The 24100-nt window shown below is 37.0% G+C and overlaps 1 protein-coding gene across 4 annotated transcripts in view; it reads left to right on the top strand.

Annotated features, from left to right (window-relative positions):
- Window positions 1-24100, top strand: part of NTNG1 (netrin G1) — a 164008-nt gene that overhangs the window by 121648 nt on the left and 18260 nt on the right. For 2 of the 4 annotated variants that reach the window (XM_068406098.1, XM_068406096.1), the window contains exon 6: window positions 14133-14270. The exons of 1 other annotated variant lie outside the window; for it this stretch is intronic. In XM_068406098.1, coding sequence (XP_068262199.1) covers window positions 14133-14270 — 138 coding nt within the window. Of the gene's footprint in view, window positions 1-1247; window positions 1314-3221; window positions 3282-8432; window positions 8601-14132; window positions 14271-24100 lie in introns of all 4 variants that reach the window. One more of the 4 variants, XM_068406100.1, reaches the window with a different exon arrangement.

The following is a 24100-nucleotide window of genomic DNA, read 5'->3' as shown; positions in this document are numbered from 1 at the left end:
AAATAGGTCAGAAGATACTATGGAAAAAAATCATGTCCTTCCACATCAGATGTTTGAAGCCCCAGTTCTTTTTGTCATAGCATCCCTGCAGGTCTTCCACTAAGGTGGACATAACAGTGAAACACACCTTCTTCCAGAAGACCTATAAGCCTAGACCCTTAATGCCAGCCACGTTGTGATAACTGCAATCTACTCACTACCCAAATGAGTTCCTTGTAGGTAGAAATAAAGAAATAGCTCTCTCCCCACTAATATCACCACTGTGTAGGCTGATGTGACCATTAAGGAAAATTCTGTCCAGCTCAGAAAGGACACAACCAATGCAGTACTCACATAAGATGATAAAAATGTGGTCCAAATCTGATATTCAAACCTAGGCAGATGAAAACAGAGAAAATATTATAACAGAAAAATAAGGAGAGTATAAATACCATTTCCCGGATCAGGGCCCAAAGAAAAGCTTTGTTTCCTCTTCCTGCAACCCCATCCCCTTTACTTACTCTCAGCTCCAACACCAAGCACCATTCTGCTAAGGATTATCACTCCCCACTACCCCAGTCCCAAAGCACATTGGCCAAAGGAGATGAAGCTCTAAAGAGACATAGCTAATTCTTTCACTGAGAAACAAAATGCTTGTACATGTAGGCAACACATTATGTAGAGCCTTTAAGAAATGTAGACATTTAATGTTCTTACAAAAAAAAAAATCAAGCTGTAAAATATATCAGTAGAGGTGATAGGAAATAGATACAACACACAAAAGCATGAGAGTAAAAGAAAAGGCCCACTCCACTGGTAAATATATGTCTTCTGATAACAGAAATATAATTCATTCAAAAGGCCCTAAAACAGGATGTTATGGTAAGATACGCGTCTTCGGTAAGAAATCTGTATTTGTCTGATATTGTCATTTTATCTCTACAGAGCAGACTTAACAGAATATGTTCCTGTTTCGTTCCTGATGTTACAATCACATACATTGGTCTAGGATATCTTCTCATCAAGAAAAATTATATTTTAAACCATGGAAGATAAATTGTTATGCACAGTATTTTATGTCCATTTGGTGTTTTGGGAATCATCAATTGCTTGTTTTCTTGTTCACTGTGGAGTCATGTACTGTTAAAGTGCAACCTAGACTAGTCCAGTAATGGATGTTTGTAATGTGTTTTTGTCCATATGCTTGCCTGTTTAGAACAACATCACAGACGTAAATAACAAAACCTGATTTTTCCTGATGCATGCAGATCCTCCAAAGTTTGATAGGATATGGCCGAATATTTCTTCCCTTGAGGTTTCTAAACCAAACCAAGGTAGGATGCTGTAAAATTCCTAGTGGTCTAAAATTACTGAAATTGTTTTCAAGGAGTCCCACATAGTGGCAAAAGGAGTAACAATAATAATCCAGCTCATTTTTCTTCTGGTGCTAAATAATGCTATTCTGTGAGAAAATAACCATAAATCAAACCTTACCTGAAAAGTCTTCCAACACTGAGATTATGCACATCATCACTGCAAAAAGACTGGAAAAGTAGATGCACAAGTTATAAGTACCAATATACAGAAAGCCCTAGATAATGTTGGATTTGTTTAGACCTCAGTCTATATTTTGAGTAAGTTTCGAGATTCTTGACTGAAAAAGATTGTCATTGTCTACATCAAACCCATTTTTAATGTCTTGTTTCCACTTTGTTTTCACAAGTGAGCTGAGAGGCATTCTCAGCTTGCATGCTATCCACAATACAAGCAAGTTCTCTGCAGGATAGACTCATAGTTTTCTGCAATTTGATTGCCACACAAAAAATTACTCACAGACTGTGGCATGATGATTAGCATTGAAACAGAACAGCTTTTTAAGATTACTAATAAAAGTAAGATTCTTCGTTATTTGAAGTTGTATTCAGCTATACTTCACATTTCAAAATGATTGTTCATTATGAAAAATAACATCCTTTTGTTCTCCTTATTTACTGCCCTTTGCTCCCAAAAAAATCCCTGCAGGAATCTGGCCTGTGGCTTGGCTTTGACTGTTCAAAGGGTGTCCTTTCTGTGCTATGACACATACAGATGGAGAACAAAATTAATGAAAAGGTGATCTAGAAAATAGCTACTAAAATGAACAAGATGTATTGGGAATCTGTTGGGGAATTACATTGGAAGGGCTGTAGTTAAATCCATTGATCACAATGACCAAATCAAAACATATGCACATATGTATAAAAATCTACCATGTTATATGCGCCCAACAAAATAGAAAATACTAGTTGATCTGTGCTCTCTGTAAGGATTAGCAATGTAGTTTTGTTTGCGTTATTCACATATATTTTAAATTAAACATCCCTGATGAAGTGATACTTAGCATTCTAATAACTTCATTTAGCCCATGTTATATTTTCCAAGCTTTTGCATGTATTCCTTAAACAAACAAAAAAACCCCAGACCGATCTCTGCTCCTCTGCTCTCTGTAAGGATTAGCCTACATTATTCACAGGCATTTTAAATCAAAACATTCCTAGTGAAATGATACTTAGAATTTCTAATGGATTTCATAGCTTAATTATACTGCTTGTGATCTAAGACTTAACTTCATTGCAAAATACATCTTGAACAGCACAAAATTATTCAGTGTTTCTTCCCCAAAAATAAGAGTTTTAGTAAATTTAGTTTTGACGTTTTGTTAGGGAGCACAAACCACAAAAACTTAAAAGCATTTCTATTCAGATTATGTGATTGCAGCATATTGTGACAGTGTTTAACATTTATTGTGGATGAAATACTTCAGTCAAGGCTAGTGTATGAAGAGAATAATTACAGAAATCTGCCTATACCTAATATTTTATTGTGTTTTCTTTGTTTATGCTATTGGCCCAGAATGAATATGCACATAAATTTAATAAACCCTTTGCAGACCACTCTGGTTACCATATAGTCTTTGGTCATGGATTGGGAGAAACCATCAAATAACCTCTTAACACAAAACTGCCAAAGTGTGTAGATGTGAATTACACTCCCTTTCTTTATCTTGGATATTACACCTCAAATGATTCCATAGTTGATAGTACATAAGTAATTTACCCTAACTTTCACCCTTTCCTTATAAAACAATAACCATTGTTAAAGTTAATTTAAAAGTTAGAAAATAAAGACGCTTATTTTAATCTTTTGATTTATTCCTATGTGATACCTTTTCTAATTTACTGTTCATTTTATTATCCATCCAGTTGCTCCCAAATTAGCTATGTCAACTGTTTCTTCTGTTCAAGTTGCAAACCACAAGAGAGGTAGGAATTCTTGGATTCATACAGTGATTCCATAGTGCTCTGTGTTGTGAAAACATTGCACTGTATGAATCTGGAATATCTGTGAAGTGTACCCATCAGCTTACTGGTGAGACATCTTCATTGACAACAACAGAAGCATTAAGTCTCATAAACATAAGCCATATAAAGAAAGTAATAAATATGCTTCTTGGACAGTCACTGCTGGCACATAAAGTGACATGGCATTTGTTTTTAAAGGAGTTAAGTGTATGAATATGACCATTCCAATTGTTGCCTAGAAAGCATATGTTTGCTAGAGTCTTGTTTTCCTCACTGATATGCATAAATTGTAAAAGAGGATACATAAGCAAATTAGTTGAGGGCAAACAATACATTAAACATCATTGTCCATATCCTCAAAGAGTATCTGTACATGCCATGGAGTGCAATGCATAGTTATGTCTTTCAGTGCATTGTAAGTGTGCCTTACATCTTCATTTTATTGTAACAGTGTGCAAATTCAGAGCGTAGGCATTACACTTTGAACTGATGTTTCAATGTTTTATCGAAATAATGGAATTATATGGGCATAATGAAGGATGCCAATATTCGCTCTTACAGGCAGCCTGCTTCATTTGCATATCTGTCATTCACAGTCTGAATCCCAAGATCTTCTCACTGTGCTTCCTCATCAATTTATCTGTAAAGAGTATGTATAAAGACGTTTTGTCTTTCTGTAGCTATTATGAATATCTCATTATTCATGAAATACATATTAACAAGGAACAGGGATATTAAAAAATGTTTGAACTTAGTTTGACCCATTTGATGAGATCATGATAACGAGCCATACTGTTTGTTATGAAGCAGGTTATTTCTAAGGTTACAATGAAATCTTTGTTTGCCCTTTGTTACTGTATAAAGGAGGAACCCAGTTACTGGAAAATGAAAAAGAAAAAATATTTTAATGATTTCTGAATGTACTTTTCTTGAAGTACTCTTTGTGCTTTTAATTAGAAAATGACACTGATAGCTGTGTCATGCATTACCTGTCTTAGTTTAAAAGTTATGCTTCCCTTCCATGTGTGTTTACCATTGTTTAATGTGATGATGTCTCATGTTTTACTGGTCGTAGCTGAAGCTTCAGCTGAACCTTGTCCCCACAGCACAATACTATGTCATCTCGAAGATGTAAATCATAGCATTATAATGGGGAAAAAAGTATTAAATTTATAGAAACAAAACAATTACACAATCAACCTCTTTATGAGCCTCCTTCAATGGGTAATTTTATCATGCTTTCTACAACAGGATCAAGATTGTTGCAATAGAATCATTGCACTGGAAATAGTCTTTAAAGGCTCACACAGTCGATCTTTCTGTGAGCTGGCAAGGGATTAGACAATTCCCGAGTCATCCAAAGACAATTATCAAATCTAACATGGTGCGCTCTTCTCCCTTTTTCCTTCACATTAAACCTATCTAGCTATCTTTACCTCTCCTCTGAGGTTTCATTTTCCAAACCATTTACTCCTTATTGTTATTCAGCTTTAAACTGTCTCCAGTTTGTCTGTCTTTTCTGACATGTGGTACTCAGAACTGAAAGCAGCATTTTCTAGCACTGTAAGCTCGTGTCATTTCATTGTTGGTAAAACATTTGCAGCCTGATTTTGACACTTTTCCCCATCTCTTTCAGTGCTTGCATGGCTTTGCTAGGGCATGAAAGTGGTTGGGCTGCTAGCCAGAGCCATGTGCCTGAAACCTTAAGCCGTGCTTCTGACAAGTCTCATAAGCAGGTTACTTTCTGGTCTTGGTGTGCTGGTTAAGGTGAACCACATAAGCTAGAAAGGCCATACAGCATTGACAGGTATCAGCTCCCCAGCTGGCATGATGCTCAATGCAATTCTACATGTTATGTTTGGCTGGTTTAGGGTAGCATCTCATGTAGCCAGGTGAGAAAAAAATTCCATTTCAATCATATGAGGACCCTTTACATAGCTTTTTGTATAAACACAGAGGGATGTAAAAATGATTCACTTATCAGGCCAACAGCAGTGAGCAAAATAAGTTCATATTATTGCACTAGCAAAATGGGGAGGGGCAGGGAGCAAAAATTTGCAAAAAAATTGATTTAATCATTACTTGACATGCCTTTTTTTTTCTTTTGCGCCATTACTGATCTTTGATCAGATGTTAGACAGTTTTGGGTTAACTGGGTTTTTTCCTATACGATGTAGCATTTACCAATCTGATGATCAAGATTGATAGAGCTTTCCTGTATCTTTGTACAAGTTAACCTTGAGACAAAGGCTTGCTTTCACACAGCACAGTTGTTACAAAAGAGCAGTACCCATAGGAATGCAACCAAGTATAAGAACTGGTCTCATTGTTTACCTTTAATGTTGATGAGCCACATCCAAACTTGGGTAGTCCTGCATATGTTTAGGAGCATGTATGTACATCAAACTAAGTCCTTCATAATTATTAGACATTTCTTGAGTCCAAATCAGAACTTGGAGCAAGCCTTGTTACTTACTTTATAGGCAGCTTTGTTTCCTGTGCTTTTGTAATGGCTAATTATGTGTAGTAGTAATATTATCGAAGGTTATATCACAATTTCAGAATGGCAGTAGTGCAGTCATTCATTCACAGAATATTCTCAATTTCTTTCTGCTACTTTAAACACAACAGATGATGTAACATAGTCTGATTTACTGGCACTTCTTTATAGTCTGCATATTTTTGAAACAAAAATGTAGTATTCTGCTGCCTGTTATTGATTCAAAAACCAAGGTAAATTATTTCCTCTAAATTCACCTACAATATGATTATGTTTAGCCACAAGTCTGAAAAACATACAAGTACAGTATCGTCTCACCAAAACAAATTGTCTAATGGCGGGAGAAGACAGGTCCTTTGTCAGACAGAAGGACAGCATTGCTTCTGAATCTGAGATTCAGAAGGATCAGATTGCTTATCACTAAGCAGTCTTTCTTGTTTTAAAAATCAGACACATAAAAACTTACAATTGTAACAATTTTCCCTGTAACTCCTGTTTGCTAGTGCTAGTTTCCACTTTTGGACCTGTTGCCTCTGCCCCACACAGGCAGTTTTTACTCGAGCAAGATGGATATACTAGGGGAGAAATGCTGCTGGGTGGCTGGCTGAGATGCTGAATCATAGTGACCAGCTGCAAAAGACAACAAACATTAACACTTTTTTCCTCCCCCCTCAATTATGTCAAGTGGTAGCGTACTGAGTCTGAAACACCAAATGTTTTACTGTACTCCAGCAGTTATAGGCATCAGAATTATCAGATTGGCATGAACCACAAAACATCGGTTTACCAGTATAACATTGAAAAGAACAAGAATGCATATACATTAACCAAATGTGTATATGTAAATTGAATTCATGTTTCCTGGCAGCAGAAAGGCAGCTCTCAACGTTGAAACATATGTTGTGCTAAGCACTGTAGAGTATAAGAAAAGTTGCTATCTTTTTACAGTCTACTACATCAGACAACAGCCAAATCAATACGTATCAGGTGTGCATAGCATACTCATAGACATGTACTGGTATTGCTATTTCTTCATCAAAATACAGACAGGCACAAATATTGTATCTGACGCCCTATGTCAACAATCAGTGGGTTCATTAGGTGCCCCAGCATGATCAGCAGCAAACCATAGGAAAGGCAGCACAGGGGACTTGGCCCCTGTCATGTATGGAAACATTTCACACCCTCTGCTACAGCTTTATCTAATTACAGGCTAAGTTAACTTCAAGACCTCGAAGCCCTTTCAAGTCCCTGCATCCAGTACTCCATTACTGCAGGAAACATACCACAATCTCTTTCACCAGTTAATAAACATCTCTAAAGCATCACTATTTTTGCTACAAATTGGAAGAGTGTTCGAGAACCTCAGTGCCCTAATGGCTAGATACCATCATCTCCTAATTTCCAGTTGAAATTTCTCAGTGGCCAGTTAACACCCATTTGTTCTTGTGCCAGTGTTGTCCATTAGCACAGATATTCACTTAGGATGGCAAAAGGCTATCTCCTTGATGTATTTATAGCCCAGTGATGTCCCCTGTCTTCAGTTTCCTGGACTAAACAGGCCAAATTATCCTAGTCTTCACTTTTTAAATAGGCTCTCTACTTCTCTGATCATCCTAATAACCTTTCCTGCATTCATTCTGGGCTCACAATCTCAGAGTTGAGTGACGAGACTTACACAAGCTTTCTACACAAAGCATAGCTGTGCCTTCTATAATGATATTGATACATTTCTAATTTCTACTTCTTTCTGCATAAAACCAAGCATTGCTTGTGATTAAAGACTAAAAGGCACTAGCATTCTATGTTTAATGAAGGGGTTTTTAAAAAGCGCCTGTCATGCCAGCTGCCTTTCAGATGGCTGCAGTAAATATGCTTTCTATTCAGTACACATCTCAGAATTTTCACCATCTTTTCTGACCCCATTGTTTTTCACCTCAGAATATAAAAATGGGTTAATGCTTACCTCAGAAGTAGCTCTTAAATAACACCTCTCTTCTTTCCTTTTCTTCTCTGTTAATTGTTTTAGGAGGTGCTGGCCAAAATTGTCAAACTAGAGATTTGTTTGGTCTTGAAATAAAACAGCCTGGTTCCCAAGGTGCCTTCCAGTTACAATACCCCAAGATCAGTAGTATTTTTGAATACTCACCATACTCACAAAGCTTTTATTTTACTTACAGTTGTGGATTTAAGCATGATGAAGTTTGACAATTTTGTCCAGTGTATTTAATATTTTTAATATGAAGAAGTTTTTTCTGTGTCTTGATTTACACTCATCTCAAATGCGCAAAAAGATGTGCATTTCTATCAGTGGAAGCTGAGCCTCCAGTACCCCTGAAAGGTTTACAACTGCAAATGCTTCAGTTCCATCAGGTCTGCCAACAACAGCCAACCTTCGGCATCATGCCATGGTCGTCGGGTCACACTAACCTGCCTGAAACAAACTTCACTTTCATTGCAGATAAACATCTGCTGTTGTCCATGTTACATTGATTAACATGTATGTGCCATTCATTCATACTTTATTCATGGTTCATTTTTACTAAGCATGTAATGTGCTATTACTCTGCTGCTGTATACATTTTGTATACATTTCTGTTCTTCCTTGAAAGACTGTGAATGCTTCGGGCACTCCAACCGGTGCAGTTACATCGAGCTGCTCAATACGGTCATTTGCGTGAGCTGTAAGCACAACACTAGAGGTCAGCACTGTGAGTTATGCAGGCTGGGCTACTTCAGAAATGCTTCTGCAGAGCTGGACGATGAAAATGTGTGCATAGGTCAGTCCCGGGATAACTGTGGCTTTTCTTCTGTGCCTTTTCACCTACTGGCAGCTGCTAGGGACCACTGCTGCTTATTTGCCAGTTGAGCCAGAATGAGCTTTTTCAATGGATAAGAACATCTGTGTAGACTTTTCACCTCATTTCCATTGCCCCTGTAGCCCCAAGGAGGCATTTTGAATCTGTAGATGATGATGAACCTCCCTGGCTAAGGGTCCTGGGAAGACTTTCCCAGGAAGCCCCTGAGAAACTCATTGTGCTGTCCTTGTGCAGGAGAAAGCCATGCTGGAGTTGCGCACGTGAAAACTGAAGAGTTGAGTCATAAATACCTGTTCCCAGTCTAACTTTTGCAATTATTAGTAAAGACTCTTGAATAGTTGCCTGGAGACTACAAAAGTTGCCAGCTGCATCAATAGGACATGGGGAGTGGTGTTTATTAACCCCTTTTATTCAGTTAAATTTCATAAAAACATGTTGCAGCTAATTCTGCTCCCAGGCACGGGGCTGTAAATGCAGTGTTACCTCCCCTCTCCTTAGGGGAGAAACTGAAATTATGCCCATGTGGTTAGGAGCAGAATTTGTCAAGTCAGTTTGACATGATGTCAATTTAGAAAAGGGATTCCTAGATGAAAACAGTGCTTTAGACTTAGCATCTGCTGTAAATATCCAAAATGCAGAATTAAAGAAAGTGTCAGAACATAATTAAAAAAGCATATTAGGAAAAAATATAAGATCTTTATCATACTAGAAGAATATGCATTGTTCTCACATCACCACATACAGTGTATAGCAGAAGTTAGGACACTTTAGGTGAAGGGTGAACGTAATCAATAAAGGAAGCCTCATACAATGGCCAGTAGTTAACAGGTAGCCACAAAAGGCACTGTTCTAATAACAAGCAGAGGTGGAGAATTTATTATGTTTCTTATAGACATAAGCATCAGTAGATTCCATTTTCCAGGAAGCAAAAAGAGTAGTTACAAGATTTTTTTTCATACCAAAATAGACTATGGGTATATAAATTATATTTTAATATTCTTTATAATCCATTGCTGAGATTCAAGCCAGAAACTATATAGGTTCCTATTATTTGTTTCAGTCTGCAGCTTGATAGATTTACATTTTATTTCGTGATAAACACCCAGATCCATCCACGCAATGCATTTCACATGTCCTTCTTTTAACTTTGCTTGGCAACACATTCAGAAAATGCATTATCTCCTTTGACATTAATTAGTCTGAGCTAATGAGAACTTTAGTAGGCAAGTCATGATTTTGTATGACTGTGCTGAGGAGATTAACCCAATCAAATGTTCTTGGAAAAAAAAAACACTGTCCCGTATATTTTTCTGATGTAGATGACAGACATCATCGGTATGACATCAGGGCTGTATAATTTCAGCTGCCTAAATAGGCCTAATGAATGTGACACTCAGTTACTCTGTTTGGGATTTTTCATCAGCTCATTCAGTAAATTGTTTTCCCATGTACACTGAAATGCTAAGACAGCAGCTATAGCTACATAAGACAAGGAAGGTAATAAACCAGGAGTCAAAAAGAAATAAATTTTAAATTAATTTGCTAGCAATGTATTTAGAATGTCTTAGTCAAACAACTGTGCACTTCGAAATTGCCCAGACTCTGCAAAAATAAAATTAAGAAACCTTTCATTTAACAAGAGTCTTTAAAAAAAAAGGGCAATGTGATGCATTTGCTGACTTATCCACCTTAATGCAAGCAGAATTCTCTTGGGCTCCCATGAGAATTATACCATGCAAGATGGCTATAGGATCAAACCCTGGTTTGCTGCATGCTAGGTAATTTGTTTTAAATAATTACTATTCTTGTTGGACTAAGACAATTTTCAGGATCATAGTGATCATACTGCATACAAATGTATGCATCCTAGCTGATTTGCCAACTTAAGAAGATTGTCATACTACTTCTTGTTTAAAGTCAGTGAAGTGAAGCAGATACTTAAACGCTTTTCAGAAAACAGAGAAGTTTGTGCTTAAAGTGTGTAGGAACTGGGGCTCCTAAGATTTAATCCTGCAAAGTGTAGAGTATTTTAACCTCTGAGAGAGCTGATGGATTCACCATCCTTCTAGGTCAAGCACAAAGAGTCTTGCTCTATTGGAAACGCTCATTTCTCCTTTCTCTGAGTTTAAAAGCAGTGTTTTGGGTTTTAAGTATGAGTGGAATGTTGGCATGAACATTTTAATGAGCAGATTTCCAGTGACATGTGCAAGTCTTATTCCTGTATGAAAGTCTAATTTTTCCAGGCTAATTTTTTCCTCTTCAGTCATGTATGTAGAAAAGTAAAAAACGTTTGGATAAGCTAGTTTAATGGCAGCTAACAGGGCTTTGGCTCTGATTTATCAAAACTACTTACATAGTTTTCATAAATATATATGGTAAGTACACGGATAACACATCTGTGAATCTTAGCCGATGCTAACTAAATGAAGAAAATGTAAAATGTTTCATTTTTAAAACTGACAAGTTACAAAGAATTGAAATACTGAGAAGGTTTTTACCAGTGAACCAAATGCAACACATTGTACAGTGGGCTTAAATCTAATTTCATTATGCCCTTGATTTCTTTAGAAGCAAAATAAATTTAATTTCCTACAATGAAATATCAAAAATTTGTGGATTTGTCAGTTAACTGCAAAATTACCTCATATGGGCAACTGCAGTTCTAAATAAATCAAGGTGTTTTAAAGTTAAAAATCATTCACTTGACATGTTTACAGTGAAAAAGAATTTAACAACTTGAAGAGCCTTTTATTTTTACAAGGTCCTGATAAAGTCCTAACAACTCTTTATTTCAGTGAATACACACACTGGCAAGCATGGATAGCATGGAAACCACCAAGTAGACCCAGAGTAATAAAATATTTCCTTTGCCTTACAACATAAATACTGAAATGGTAATTGTTGTCACACCTATAAGAAAGCCAACCTTGCAGTCACCTGGGCTTAAGCTTCACTTAACACCTGTGAGACCTTTAGAAACCCTAATGATATGTGGTTAGGTGAACCCCGAGGGTTGTCTTGTAGGCACTGTCAGCCCAGACTGACAAGCAGCAAGCCTGCAAGCTTCAGCCATTTCCCCAACCTTCTTTTTTACTTATTTTCATTGTGTTTTGGTGGCAGCATCACACTGATATAGTGAATCTCAGTGAACAGATGACTACTGTCATCTTCCCATCCTTCAAACAGTCACCAGATGGAGGTTAGGAGGAAAATTCCTTCCCAGTTCAGATCTGCAGGGGTTTTTTTCCCCACCGTGGAACCTGGTGTGTGGTCTGCTTATTAGGATGGTCTGGGAATGTTAATTTAATGTTATTTAGTGACCTGTTGTAAGTATATTGGAGATACTGACTGCCTCCCTGTGGCGTACTGAAATTGTGGCCTTTGAGCTTTTTAATGTCTTAAATATTTGGCAGGTCTTGGGAAGTGTTCCACAGCCTGTGATTGTGTTGGACAACGGGCTTGGATGTTTGGTGGTCCTCTGTATGTTATGTATCTATGGTATCAATTGTGTATTGGGAAAGATAGAGGCTAGATTCAGTTACTAAAGGTTACTGGGTCTGTGAGGTGTTCTGATTACTACTTTTGTAAAAGGGCCTGGCTTAAAGTTTTGTTTGTAGGGGAAACAAAACACTACTTTCCCTTAAACAGCACAATATGGGCCTGGAACTTCTTATGTATTTATATGATAGAATTCAGTAGGAAAGCTTTCACTGATTCAGGATCAGGTTCTTGATCTCTGGAAATATAACATTATCTATAAACATTCAATATCATAGGCCATAGATTTCTTTCACAAACACTTGTTTATATCACTGTAACTCCATTATGTCCAACGAAGCTATTTTTAATGTACCAGAATCGTGCCCTCTGTTTCTAATGTAATTCCATGCTTTTTGTCTTTTAAGGTTTTCTATAAACTCTTCAAGCAAATTTTATTTCCTGCATTCAATATGTATCTCAGTTCTATGCCTGTTTACATAAACATTTCATACATATGATTAACATGAGAATTGTCAGCTTTTCAAATGGCACTCACTGTGCTATAATTCTGCTCAGCCTTGCACAGTATTTTTGGCGTGTCAGTTTTCAACTTCATTAATGAATGTTGCTAGCTAATTGACTCTATTATTATTGTGGAACTCTGTTTGCCAAAGGTAACTATTCTTTTTCAGCATGCCAAATGTTCAAAGTGCCATCTGTAATTTATAGTTAATAAACACTGAGACAACAGATGACAAATGTCTTCGTGGTAATTTTTTGCCTGTTATAGCTTTTCCTTTGGATTTTTTTTATATTTTACTTCCCAGTTCAAATCCATTTTGTTATTTACAGTATCACTGAGGTTTAACCTAATGCTAGGGAACAATTGCCAGAGGTAGTCATCAAAGTAGCACTGATTCACAGACATGTAAAGCCAGACTCCCAGCAGGTAGCCCAGATTCAGGAATCGATTTGTATATTTTTTGCCTTCAACAGTAGCAGAGATCAGATGCTGCCAAAATGTGTCTGTGGTCTCAGTTGGCAGTGGAGTTACTCTGGGTCTACATGGGTCTACATACAAATAAGATACAGCCCTTCATTTAAAAAAAAAAAAATTAATAAACTGAAGAGCAAGAGTGCCAAAAATGAGCTCTGCTACCTTTGTCATCTTTGTTCAGCTAGCTGAAAGCTGAACACAGATATTGTAACCACATTAAAGAAAAGGGCTGTGAATGAACACAGTAAGTGTTGTGGGAGGCAATGGGTTACTGTAGCCGTTCTTTAATTAGGTGCGCACACGTGGAAAATATACAGTGGGGAATGAGCCTCACTGCATTTTCCATCTGCCCACTGGGAGGTGAGAAGAATGAAAATGGCAGTATAAAGCAGTTCTGATAAGTTTTGCATTACATTACTGCTCACCTCAAGCTTTTCATTGTGGAATATGTATAAGGTTTATTAATGTCACTGATAAATACGATCTCATCAATTTAATGGCAAATATCCACATAAATTATTATACTTTTCAAAACTATAAAGGAAGACTATCTTGGAAATGAGTAAAGTGCATTTATATAGCCCTGTAAAGACATTCAGCACTTCTGAAAATATGAAGTAATATAGATAAGCCTATTTTAATAATGTGAAACGTTTCACCCTGATAGCACATTGATATATCCATACTATACAAAGTTTTTCTAATGTTCATTAAATTGTCAAAAACATTCTTACCAAAAGAGAATCCGTTACAATCACTGACCCTCAAAGCACATAGTATCTTCTGCCTTTGTATCTTTTCTGTTTACTTTTTCTCTTCACATCATAAAATGTCTCTTCCTGAAATGACATATGCAAACAAATAAATGACCTATAGTAGTTATATTCACTAGATATTCTTAATAGACAGTCTTCCTTTACCTTTAGCACTGGAAGTGCACCATTTATTGGTATTGAATGAATTATTACCATATGTAGACCTGAATACAGTGTGTATGTGTTGTCTTGTTTCTGCAGACTGTTATTGTAACCCTTTTGGTTCAGTCCATGATCGCTGTAATGACAGAGGATTTTGTGAGTGTAAGGAGGGAACATCAGGGCCTAAATGTGATAAATGTCTGCCGGGATATATCTGGCACAGCTTGGGCTGTCAACGTAAGTAACTCTGAGAGTCGCCCCTCTCCTGCAACTTTGCTGCCTCTGTGTCCATATGCTATCACGTGCAGCTACTTAAGAGCCAAGAATGAGCAAAACGCTCTGCGAGCTATAAGAATGCCATACTGCCTGAACCTTTTCGGAGACTGCCAGATAAGGACAGTAAACTGACTGTGCCATCTATTTATTTCAATATGCTTTCAGTGTCCTCTCTTTCTCTTGCTAGTATCTGGAGGAGTTCCCACTGAAACATGTAAATATGCGTGTCCCGTATACTAAAACATCAGCATATTAACTCCAAATTTAAAATTCTTACTAAAAGACAAAAGGTGATTTCTCTGCTTGTTCACTCTTTTCTGTACTAAACTTCAACTTCTTGCGTAACTTAACTCTGCTTTCATACCTTAAAACTATGTCCCTGGACAATAAAACTGCAAAACACTGGCTCATCACCTGTTATAGTTAGTGAAAACTAGACAAAAGCTAAAGGTAAAAAAAATGGACGTATACTTAACATCCTTAAAAATAAGAGCTGAAATTTTGTGTAAATATTGCTAGCACAGATGTTATTTCAATGCTTAGTTGTATATTTATCTTCTCTTCTGTTTAACAGGTCTTGTAAACAAGGGAGTAGAAATACCACATCGGTATATGCAGGATTAGACTTTTATTGCGAATTTCTTTTGTAGTAAATTCTTAAGATTTATTCTTTGTAACTGTTTTGATCATCTACTGTCAGAAACTCTGGAGAATCCTCTCATGTTTTTCTTTCACCTTTTCTCCCTGCCTCTCTGCATTCTTACACACACACATTAAAGATATTTCTGCAACAGCTTCTTTTTGCTTTTTTAAGAGTGAGAAACACGAGAGAATGTAACTACTGACGCTGATTAGCCAAATATTCTAAAATTGGACATATAGTCACACAAATGCTCTAAATAAAATGCAAATCTTATATCATTTTTTTTAAAAAAAAAAAAAAAAACAAACAAAAAAAAACACAAAAAAACAAACAATAAAGCTAGAGATTACCACTGCCTCTCCAAGTGATAAGTACCTCTGAAATAGAAAATCTGGGCTTGTGATAATTCAGCAAATATATCTGGAAAGGAAACCAATAAATAAAGCATTTCAGGAAAGACTGTGATAATTAACCAGTCAGCATTATAGCTATTACATGAAGAGAAAGGAAGTTTGCATGGGCAACACAGTTAAGTGTTATGCAAGAAAATTGGATTTTCTCAGCTTCTGCCAGAAAGCCTCTGTTTAAATTTGGCAGGTTGTTTAAACCATACTTTTCACATGTGGTTGTTAACTGTATTCTCATTTTCTGGATGCTTGCACTTGAGTTTTGAGTCACAAAGTTATTGAGCACTTACAGTTGCAGCAGGAAGCAGGCAAAGTAGTGTTTCAAGTCTCAGAGTTCTCTATTACTAATATTTTGGAAAATCAGATTGTAGGTATCTCAAAAAAAAGCACTCACAAATCATAGCATTGCCTTCTGCCTTGCACCCCTGTTTGTAGGAGGAGGTTGTCACCACCTCTGTACCTTACCCTAGGTACTGGCAAAATAGGCATTTGCGAAGCATTGAGATACTGTAGTGACAGGAACCACGGGAAAAAAAAAAAGGAAATCAATATGATTCTCTGCAGTAGAATTTGACTAAAGTACAGTAAACACCATGTCCACACAGTGGGTCTAAAAAAGATAGTAAGTAACTGAGATATGGAACAGGTCTGGAGGTCTGTGGAGCAAATTTTACAGTCATATAGTTAATATAATAATATATATAACCAGCTTGTCAAACCAATTGCTTATTAATTGCAGTATTTCCTATTTTTTCAAGTTTGGACATTATAACCCCAATAATGTTCTTTTAATGAGGATTTTTTGAGCCCAGCATATAATTAGCCTGATTTTAGCTGAATCAGAGTATTTGTAAAAGCTTTAGACTGTTTCTGGAAATGCAAGCTAGTGCCTTTATATTTGCTGACAAAACTAATTAAGTTTCCCTCATTGTGTTGTAATTTTCTGAACAAATCTCAGTCTGATTGTGTAACTGTTAGATATTCTCCAAGTTTGACCAAATTATCTGATCAAATTCAGAGGAAAACCAACTAGATGCGGTTTTCAGTTTTATGGAACAGACATCAAATTGCCATGTTTTACCAAGCACACACTGATTTAAGTCTCATTTCGAGTCTTTTCATGGAGGAACAGAATTCCAATTCATTTAATTTTGTAGTGTGGCAGTTTTAGCTTTGTTTGTTATTTTCCCATCAAAATCTAAACAAATGACTGGGCAAGCAAGCAGACCTCAATATACAATAAAAATAAGAATTCATTCTGCTGCCTTAAGAAAGATTATTTGTCTGGACATGTAGCATGTGTTTTTGATCTGTTTCCCTGAGCTTGTGCTGTACAGAAATGTAAATATGCAAAGATGGATACACACACACACACTCTCAACAGACCAATATGCATTTGTTTACATTTTGTTATACACAGCCTATTGGCATTATTAAGAAAATCTATTCTTATGGAGCTTTGCTGCTAAAAGTCATTGACATAGGGCAACCAGAAGCTTGACCTATAAATAAGTAAGTTAAATCCATACCATAGCTAATTTAATTACTTGTAGGATTGTATTAGTAAATGGAGTGGCTTAGTTTTATATATTAGCAATTCTATTTGGAAAAAAAAAAAAACGCTAAAGTCCTGTTGTGTTTTCTAAGGCTCACAATACATCATTTGATAAATTACCGTTCGAAGTCTACCTTGTACCACACATGGGCAAAAGACACTGAAGCTATTAACCTCAGAAGTATTCATTTAGGTACCTCGCTCTTACTGATTTCATCTAAAACCTCTGAGGATCTAGGCAGAGCGCTCATCACTTGGCATCTGTGCACAGAGAGGTCAGATGCAATTTTAGACTTTGCTTCCCACATAAAAAGCACTGTGATAACAGCTGATACCTTATTGAATTGAGGGTTTATGCTACATTGATATAGCGGTTAGCAGGGTCTGGTTGGTACAGGAAGGTTTGCTGCCCTCAGAAAAAGACGCACAATAGATGTGTCTGTGCCTTGCACTACTCTAAGCCCTCCCCCAGAACCATTCATGCCACAGGCGTTGTGCATGCGGGGAAGCTGCTGGGGTTTAGCTCTCTGCCTCCCTCCCAGATGCAGACAATGGTTTTCTCACCAGCGTGCATACATAGATCAAAGCGCAAGGAATGAATTAAGAACAGTCCTGAAACCCTTTTAGAATTCCAGAAACATAAGAAAATACATACCTATATCTCAGTTTTCTATTTTATAGAAATGAAACTATTTCCCTTAACAATGGACATAAAAACAGAAGAAAAACTCCAAGCCCGACAACAAATTTTAACCAACAACTACAGCTGTTTTGGGCCAGTCTTAAACTGAACATAGTGCTCTGTGATAAGAGGAACCTGTAGTAAAAGGTAGAAACATTTACACACAGAAGAACTGTCCGAGTTTTAAGAAAATGGATGAAGGCAAAATACTAAACAGAAGCATTCATTTGATTTTCTAAGTATACTGCTCATAGTCTTGCATCTTTTGCATTTCTTGGCCATGACATTTCAGGTGACTAAATTCTGTTGCATACATACAGGAGCATTTAAAAATAACACCTTTTAATTTCACACACAAAAGAATTGATTCCAAAACCAGCTGCATATTTATCCAATCAGGCAAAGAAAAAGTGACTCTTTTGCCCATCTCCGTTTACCAGCACAGCTCGAATTTTCATTAGGCGTGATCACCCCACAGGGGAAAAGGTGAGGGAAGGTGCAGTGATTAATATTATTCACTATCTCCCTTCATAGAGTCAATGAGCAAATAAAGACGTTGAACCTGCAGCCCCACGACGGTATAGACTGAGTACAAGAATTACCAATGGCAGCCTGTACCCGAGTTAAATTCAGTGCATTATTTATTGTGAATCACTGTTTCAAATCGTCTTGGTTCAATGGTGTAAATCTGACACAATTAGCAAATGAGTTTTCAGCCAGATGCCTTACATCAAGCTCTGAACAGTTTCTTTTATTTTCCCCTTTTTTCATTTTAAATAGTTTTTATTAAAGTAGGCAGAGGATTACACTCTTATCTTCAGTGCTCAAACTGCGCTCAGTGCTTGTATCTGTCTTCCAGACTGAACTTGGATCACTCTGCAGCCTGTTAGATAATTCATATTCTGTCACAGTGTGCATTGAATTTACTGTATGATTATTTAAATATAAGCTTTTTTGTCTGCATTTTATCATGTGTTAAAAATGTTAGAAGCTGAGGCATTTGATCAAAATCATCATACAGGTTGAATTGCCAAAGAAAATCAAACCTGAAATTGCAACCTGGAACTTATATTAACATTTGCTTTTGGAAGTTTGTGTTTACAATTCAGCAAGAAAAGATGTGTTACCATCCATTTCTTAAAAAAAAAAAAAAAAAAAAACACTTTTCTTGAAAAAATACATCATGCACTTCTTTCTAGAGAGATTAAAGACATACCTGTAATTGTCTCCCCCCTTGAAGGGGTGATCTTTTACACATGTTTGTACACAGATGTATCCTGTGAGTCCTTCAGTACTTACACATTGAGCTTGTGCCTGGGGAACTATACTCTGTAAAAAGAAATAGAAATTCAGAAATCAAAATTCAGATAGCCCTGCTTTCCAGTTCACTTTTGCAACTGCCTGTGTGGGGAGCCATAGACTATCCATCTATATCTTTTTATATCACAGAATCGCAGAATGGTTGGGGTTGGACAGGACCTCTGGGGATCACCTAGTCCAACCCCCTGCCAAAGCAGGTTCACCTAGAGCAGGTTCACCTGTATCTTTTCACATCTTTTTACCAGTAGTAGTTTTAATGCTTTTAGGTGGTCGGGATATAGTGGGATTTTCCCTCTGCACTGTTGCTGTATGCACTTTCAGTTCTGGTGTGGTTTGGGGCCAGGACTAGAGCCAGTAAGTGCACTGCCATGGTTGGAGCTGGAGGGAAATAAAACATAGAAAGAATTTATTGAAAAGGATAAAGTTCTGATAGGGCTGAACATCGCTGTCCGCAGGAAACAATCTGCCCCTGGTCTTTAGACATGAAATACTGATTTCACAATACCCATCTTACATGATTGTTATGCAGACTAAAGAAACTGTGTGTATAGGGGTTTGGATACAAGGGAAACACACTGCTTCAAATGGCTCCAAATTTAAATCCAGAATAATTCTCCTTAAATCAATCCAGAATCCCACTGCCGCAACTCATAGCAAAGCATGGCTTACAGATGTAAGATAAGCAAGGCAAGATTACAAACAAAACTACAGTGTTATCAGGCCTGATTCTCAGATAATGCAAAACACTGACTCCACTCTCCTCATGGGAAGCATGCTGACGACTTACACATGTAATGCCATACTGATACCTGGGTCTTTTAAACCTGAGAAAAGACAATGTGAATGTGCGTATTAATGCATTCATTCCAAAATACATGACCCACAGAATAACCATGGAGATACAGGGACACAGAGAAAATTGTTCACCAAAGTATGAATATCATGGAATGGTATTATTTTTTAATGAGATACTAGATTTGAAGGAGAAAAAGAAGGTTGGTATCTCTCTGGGGAGAGGATATTTTAGTCAGAACAAACATGTCAGAACGTGAACGCTGTATTTAACAAAAATGATTAAGCGAAGTATCTTTCCTCTATGAAGAGCACAGAGGAGAAGCTGAAAACATAGGATGCTTTCTCTATATAGTTATTATAGAGATCTACGTAGTTACTGTAGCATGTCTAGGTAGGGGATCAAGTCTCAAGCTGCTTTTAGTACTGCTGCCTACAAAGCGTGTGGAATACTGTGGACATGGAAGAGCCCGCAGAGGGAATAGACTAGCAGGGCATTGGTGAGTGCTCGAGGATATTTCTCAGCATCTCTGTGCTGGAAGGAAGGCTTCTATGGACAGGATGGGGATTGTGAGTTAGGTAACACCTGTATGTAGGGAAGCCCAACAAAATAACAGGTCATAAATCAACCAGAGAATGAGGCATAGAGTAGGGGGCTAGTTAGCACAGTTAGCATCTTATTAAGAGGCACCAGGCTCTTAACAAACTGCAGCTCTTCACTTCAGGAGATTTACTCACAACATGGTGATCAGACTTGCTTTCTCCAAAGTGAAATGAAATGGTTCAGTAGTAACATTTATACACCTGACCTTTAATAGAACAATTTTTCCACACCAAGGTGAAGGATTGGATTGGAGCAAAGAGGTTGCTCTCCTCTTGATCTTGCCCTGGTGTCAGCTTCAAAGCCCCTATTCCATGGCTGTCTAAACTGCTCTAATTGCAAGCACTGCAATCCCTCTTCTCCCAGTTCTCAGCTATTTAGTCCCACACCCCTCACAATCTCTCAGGCACTTCGTTTGACTTTTCATTGAACCATTTCAGATCTAAGTCAGCAGGAAGAATAGTTTTGTGCTGTGTTAGTTCTATGATATGAATCAGCAACGGGTTGAGCAAGCAGGAGCACCCTGGGAGAGCATAACCCACTCAGCTGGGGAGTGATGTAGTCCTGGCAGCCAGCAGTTAGGCTGGACTAGGCTGCCATGCAACTGTGGCACATCTGTGGGATCAGTATTCTCCTCTTTCCATTGTTAGAGCATTCACATTATAGTCTAGCAAAAGTTGCTGGTATTTTTACCAGACAAAGCCACATAATTTCAGATGGATGAGCAGGTGGATCATTAGAGAAACTTCCTAAAAACTTCTTCCAAAAAAAAAAAAAAAAAGTTCTACACTCTCCCAAAAATAGTTAAAAACCCCATTAACCTGCAGAAAAACAAACAACTCTAAAGTTCTCCTGTACTGAAGCAGAATAGTAACTTTTTACAGACAGCAAAACTAGGATTCTGCATGCAGAGCCAAAATGAACAGTGGTGATGGACGTCACCAGAGTGCATTTCCAAACAGCTCAATTTAAAAAGCGTGAATACAATTTCTAGGGTCTTCAGTGTTTTTGGTGCTGTATCATGGAAGAGTTCTGAACAACTCAATATTAGGAAATTCATGAAAAGTTAAACAAGTAGCATTATTTGGTTTTAGTCAGATAATTTTAAAATGGTTAATATTTGATAGCACAGTGATAAATATTTTAATATAATATATTGCAGCTGGTTAGGAATAGATCAAAAAGATACAAAGTAAGCTCCACTAGATAAACTTTTATTAGGTACATGAAATAGAACATAAAGCTTGATAGCAATTACCATTTAATCTATTCATTTTGGAAACGTATTGAAGGGGAAAGCTTATAACTCAGTTAGTTGTTATGAATTATTAAATGTTCATTTGAACAGTGATGAGCAGGACTGCTTTTCCTCTGAAAAATCTGTCACGCTTTCCTCTTAAGCCTGCTCAGTGGCCATAACTTCTATGTAATTTGCATGCTCGCTGCCATTTTACGAGCACAGAAATAAAGAGATCAATAGCACCACAGACACCCCCAGATGGGACATTTTTATGAAGGGGCCTTAAAAGGATCATTTAGTAGTAAGCAAAGTAATCTCCATCCTACTTAACTGCAGATAAAAACTACTGACCTGAGGCAATTAAAGATAGTCAACACTTCCTATCTTGACATTGATGCAACTGATGGCATTGCTGACACCAGCACATGCTGATTATTCAGACTTCAGTAGTTATTTTATCTTCCTTTACACATGTGCAAATACAACTCTCCCAAGAGATCTTTCTGTTCACAATGATGGCAATATGAAAACCAAAGTTTAGTTTAGAAGGAGCTGATAGGTTTTAACTTGCAAGGTGCTGACTGCCTCCCCTAACAAGCTAAGCTCCCCCAGTGTTATTGAAAGTAAAAAAAAAAAAGCCTTCTAATATTATGCATTAATAAATGGATGCCGTGGAAGTAAGTATACTAAGATTCAGTCTACCTGTGGATTTAAATTTTAAAAGACTAGCCTCCACCTTTAATGGATTTCTGAGTTATTCTAGGTACAGGGGCACACCTGATGTTAAGGTGTGTTTCTGCCCTGAATCTGAACATGCTAAAAGGATGCAATCCTAAAGCAATCAGCATTTCTAACTTCAGGTTTGTATTTCTACAGAGCTGAGTAATGTAGTATCTAACAGCTAATGAACTCAAGGCTTTTTAATTACATATTACTACTCTTTGAGGTACTTTCCAAAGGATTTTAGATGTCAGTATTTGTTATGAGTAATCTATAGAGGTGAAAAAAAAAATCTCATCAGACTGAAGATTTTAAAGAAATTTAGTTGAACTAAAGGAGTTATTATTTAGTATCAATAGGTTGACTGCTTCAGCAATGAATTTCTGAAAAATAATCAAGACATTTCAAGATCTGAGCTCTTAATTAAAACCCTTAACAGAAGTGCCTTTTTACATTTCCCGATTCCCACTTCACCCTATTGTTTTCTGACCATCTTACCGAGCCTGTTTTAGAGCTGGTCTTCAAAGCCTTTCACTCCTGTGAGTCATGTGCTTATCTTCATGCTTCCATGCTTATAGACAGTAGAACATCTTACAGTAGAAAATTAGAAAGCCTGTACTGAGTTAGACCAGGGCTCAATTTACCCCAGTGTCCTCTATTTGACAGTAATGGGCTTGAGTGGTATTTCATTCAGCATAGGCATCCAAACTCTAGGAAGCTACAAGCTTACGGATTTTCTTAGCCAAAGAGTTCATCAGTATCTTCATATTTGGTTGGTCTCAATGAGCCTTTCATCCACTAATTTGCCTAATCACTTCTTGAGACATTCATACTTTTGTTATCCAAACGTCCTGGGCACAAGTTCACAATTATGCAAAGTGTAATAATAATAATAATTTCTTTGTTTTAACTGGCTGTCTGATAATTGATACTACCTAGTTCTTGGGAGGAAGAGGTACTAAGAATAAATAAATAATCATTTCCAATTCACCTTTTCCATAACATATGTGATTTTATAGATATCTATTTTATTTTCCTTCAATCTATCTTCCCTTTCTTAGGCTGAAGAAACCTAATCTATTTAGTCACTCCTTTTACAGAAACAGCTTATGTCTATGATCACTTCATTCTACCTTTTTTGGTAGTACTATATACCTTTTCAATATGCAGGACTTACTTCATGCAGCATTCAAGAGACGGGTGCATCATGAAGTTATATGGTGACACTGTGGCATCTTCCATTTCATTTTTTTTCTCCCATCCTAAAAAATTCAAGAATCTATTTGCCTTTTTGACTGAAGAGCATTAGGTCAATGTTTTCAATAAAATACCCTGAACTACTCTTAAGGTCTTTTTCCTAGGTGGTAAGAACCAAGTATCTATAGGGGTGCATTACTCCTGAACACTGAATTTCATCTACCATTTTATTGTGCTGTCACCCAGCACCTTAGAAATTCTTCTGAATGTCTTTACAGGCACAATACTTTTGCAATACGAGCAAACTTTATTACATTACTCTTCACTCACTTTTCTAGCACAATTCTGCATGTGTAAGCCCTGACACAGTTCTTACAGGACTGAGTAGTAGTATCTTGACATTTATTCTTACCCTGTTTCCTGTTATTCAATCCATGATTATTCCATGAAAAACCAAAAAACTTTCATATTGGTTTCTTTGAAAAACATCCCTGAGGGATCTTGTGAAATACTTTTTGGAGATTCAGATATATTATCAACTTGATCATTTGCATCCATATGCATACTGATTCCTTAAGAAAATCATCTGCTACATTTGTACACCATTATTTCCCTCTACAAAAAGTTCACTCTT

Source organism: Nyctibius grandis, chromosome 8, assembly GCF_013368605.1.
Source record: "Nyctibius grandis isolate bNycGra1 chromosome 8, bNycGra1.pri, whole genome shotgun sequence".
Classification (NCBI taxonomy): Eukaryota; Metazoa; Chordata; class Aves; order Nyctibiiformes; family Nyctibiidae; genus Nyctibius; species Nyctibius grandis.
The sequence above is the reverse complement of the archived record's forward strand: the minus strand, read 5'-3'. Positions and strand labels throughout refer to the sequence as shown.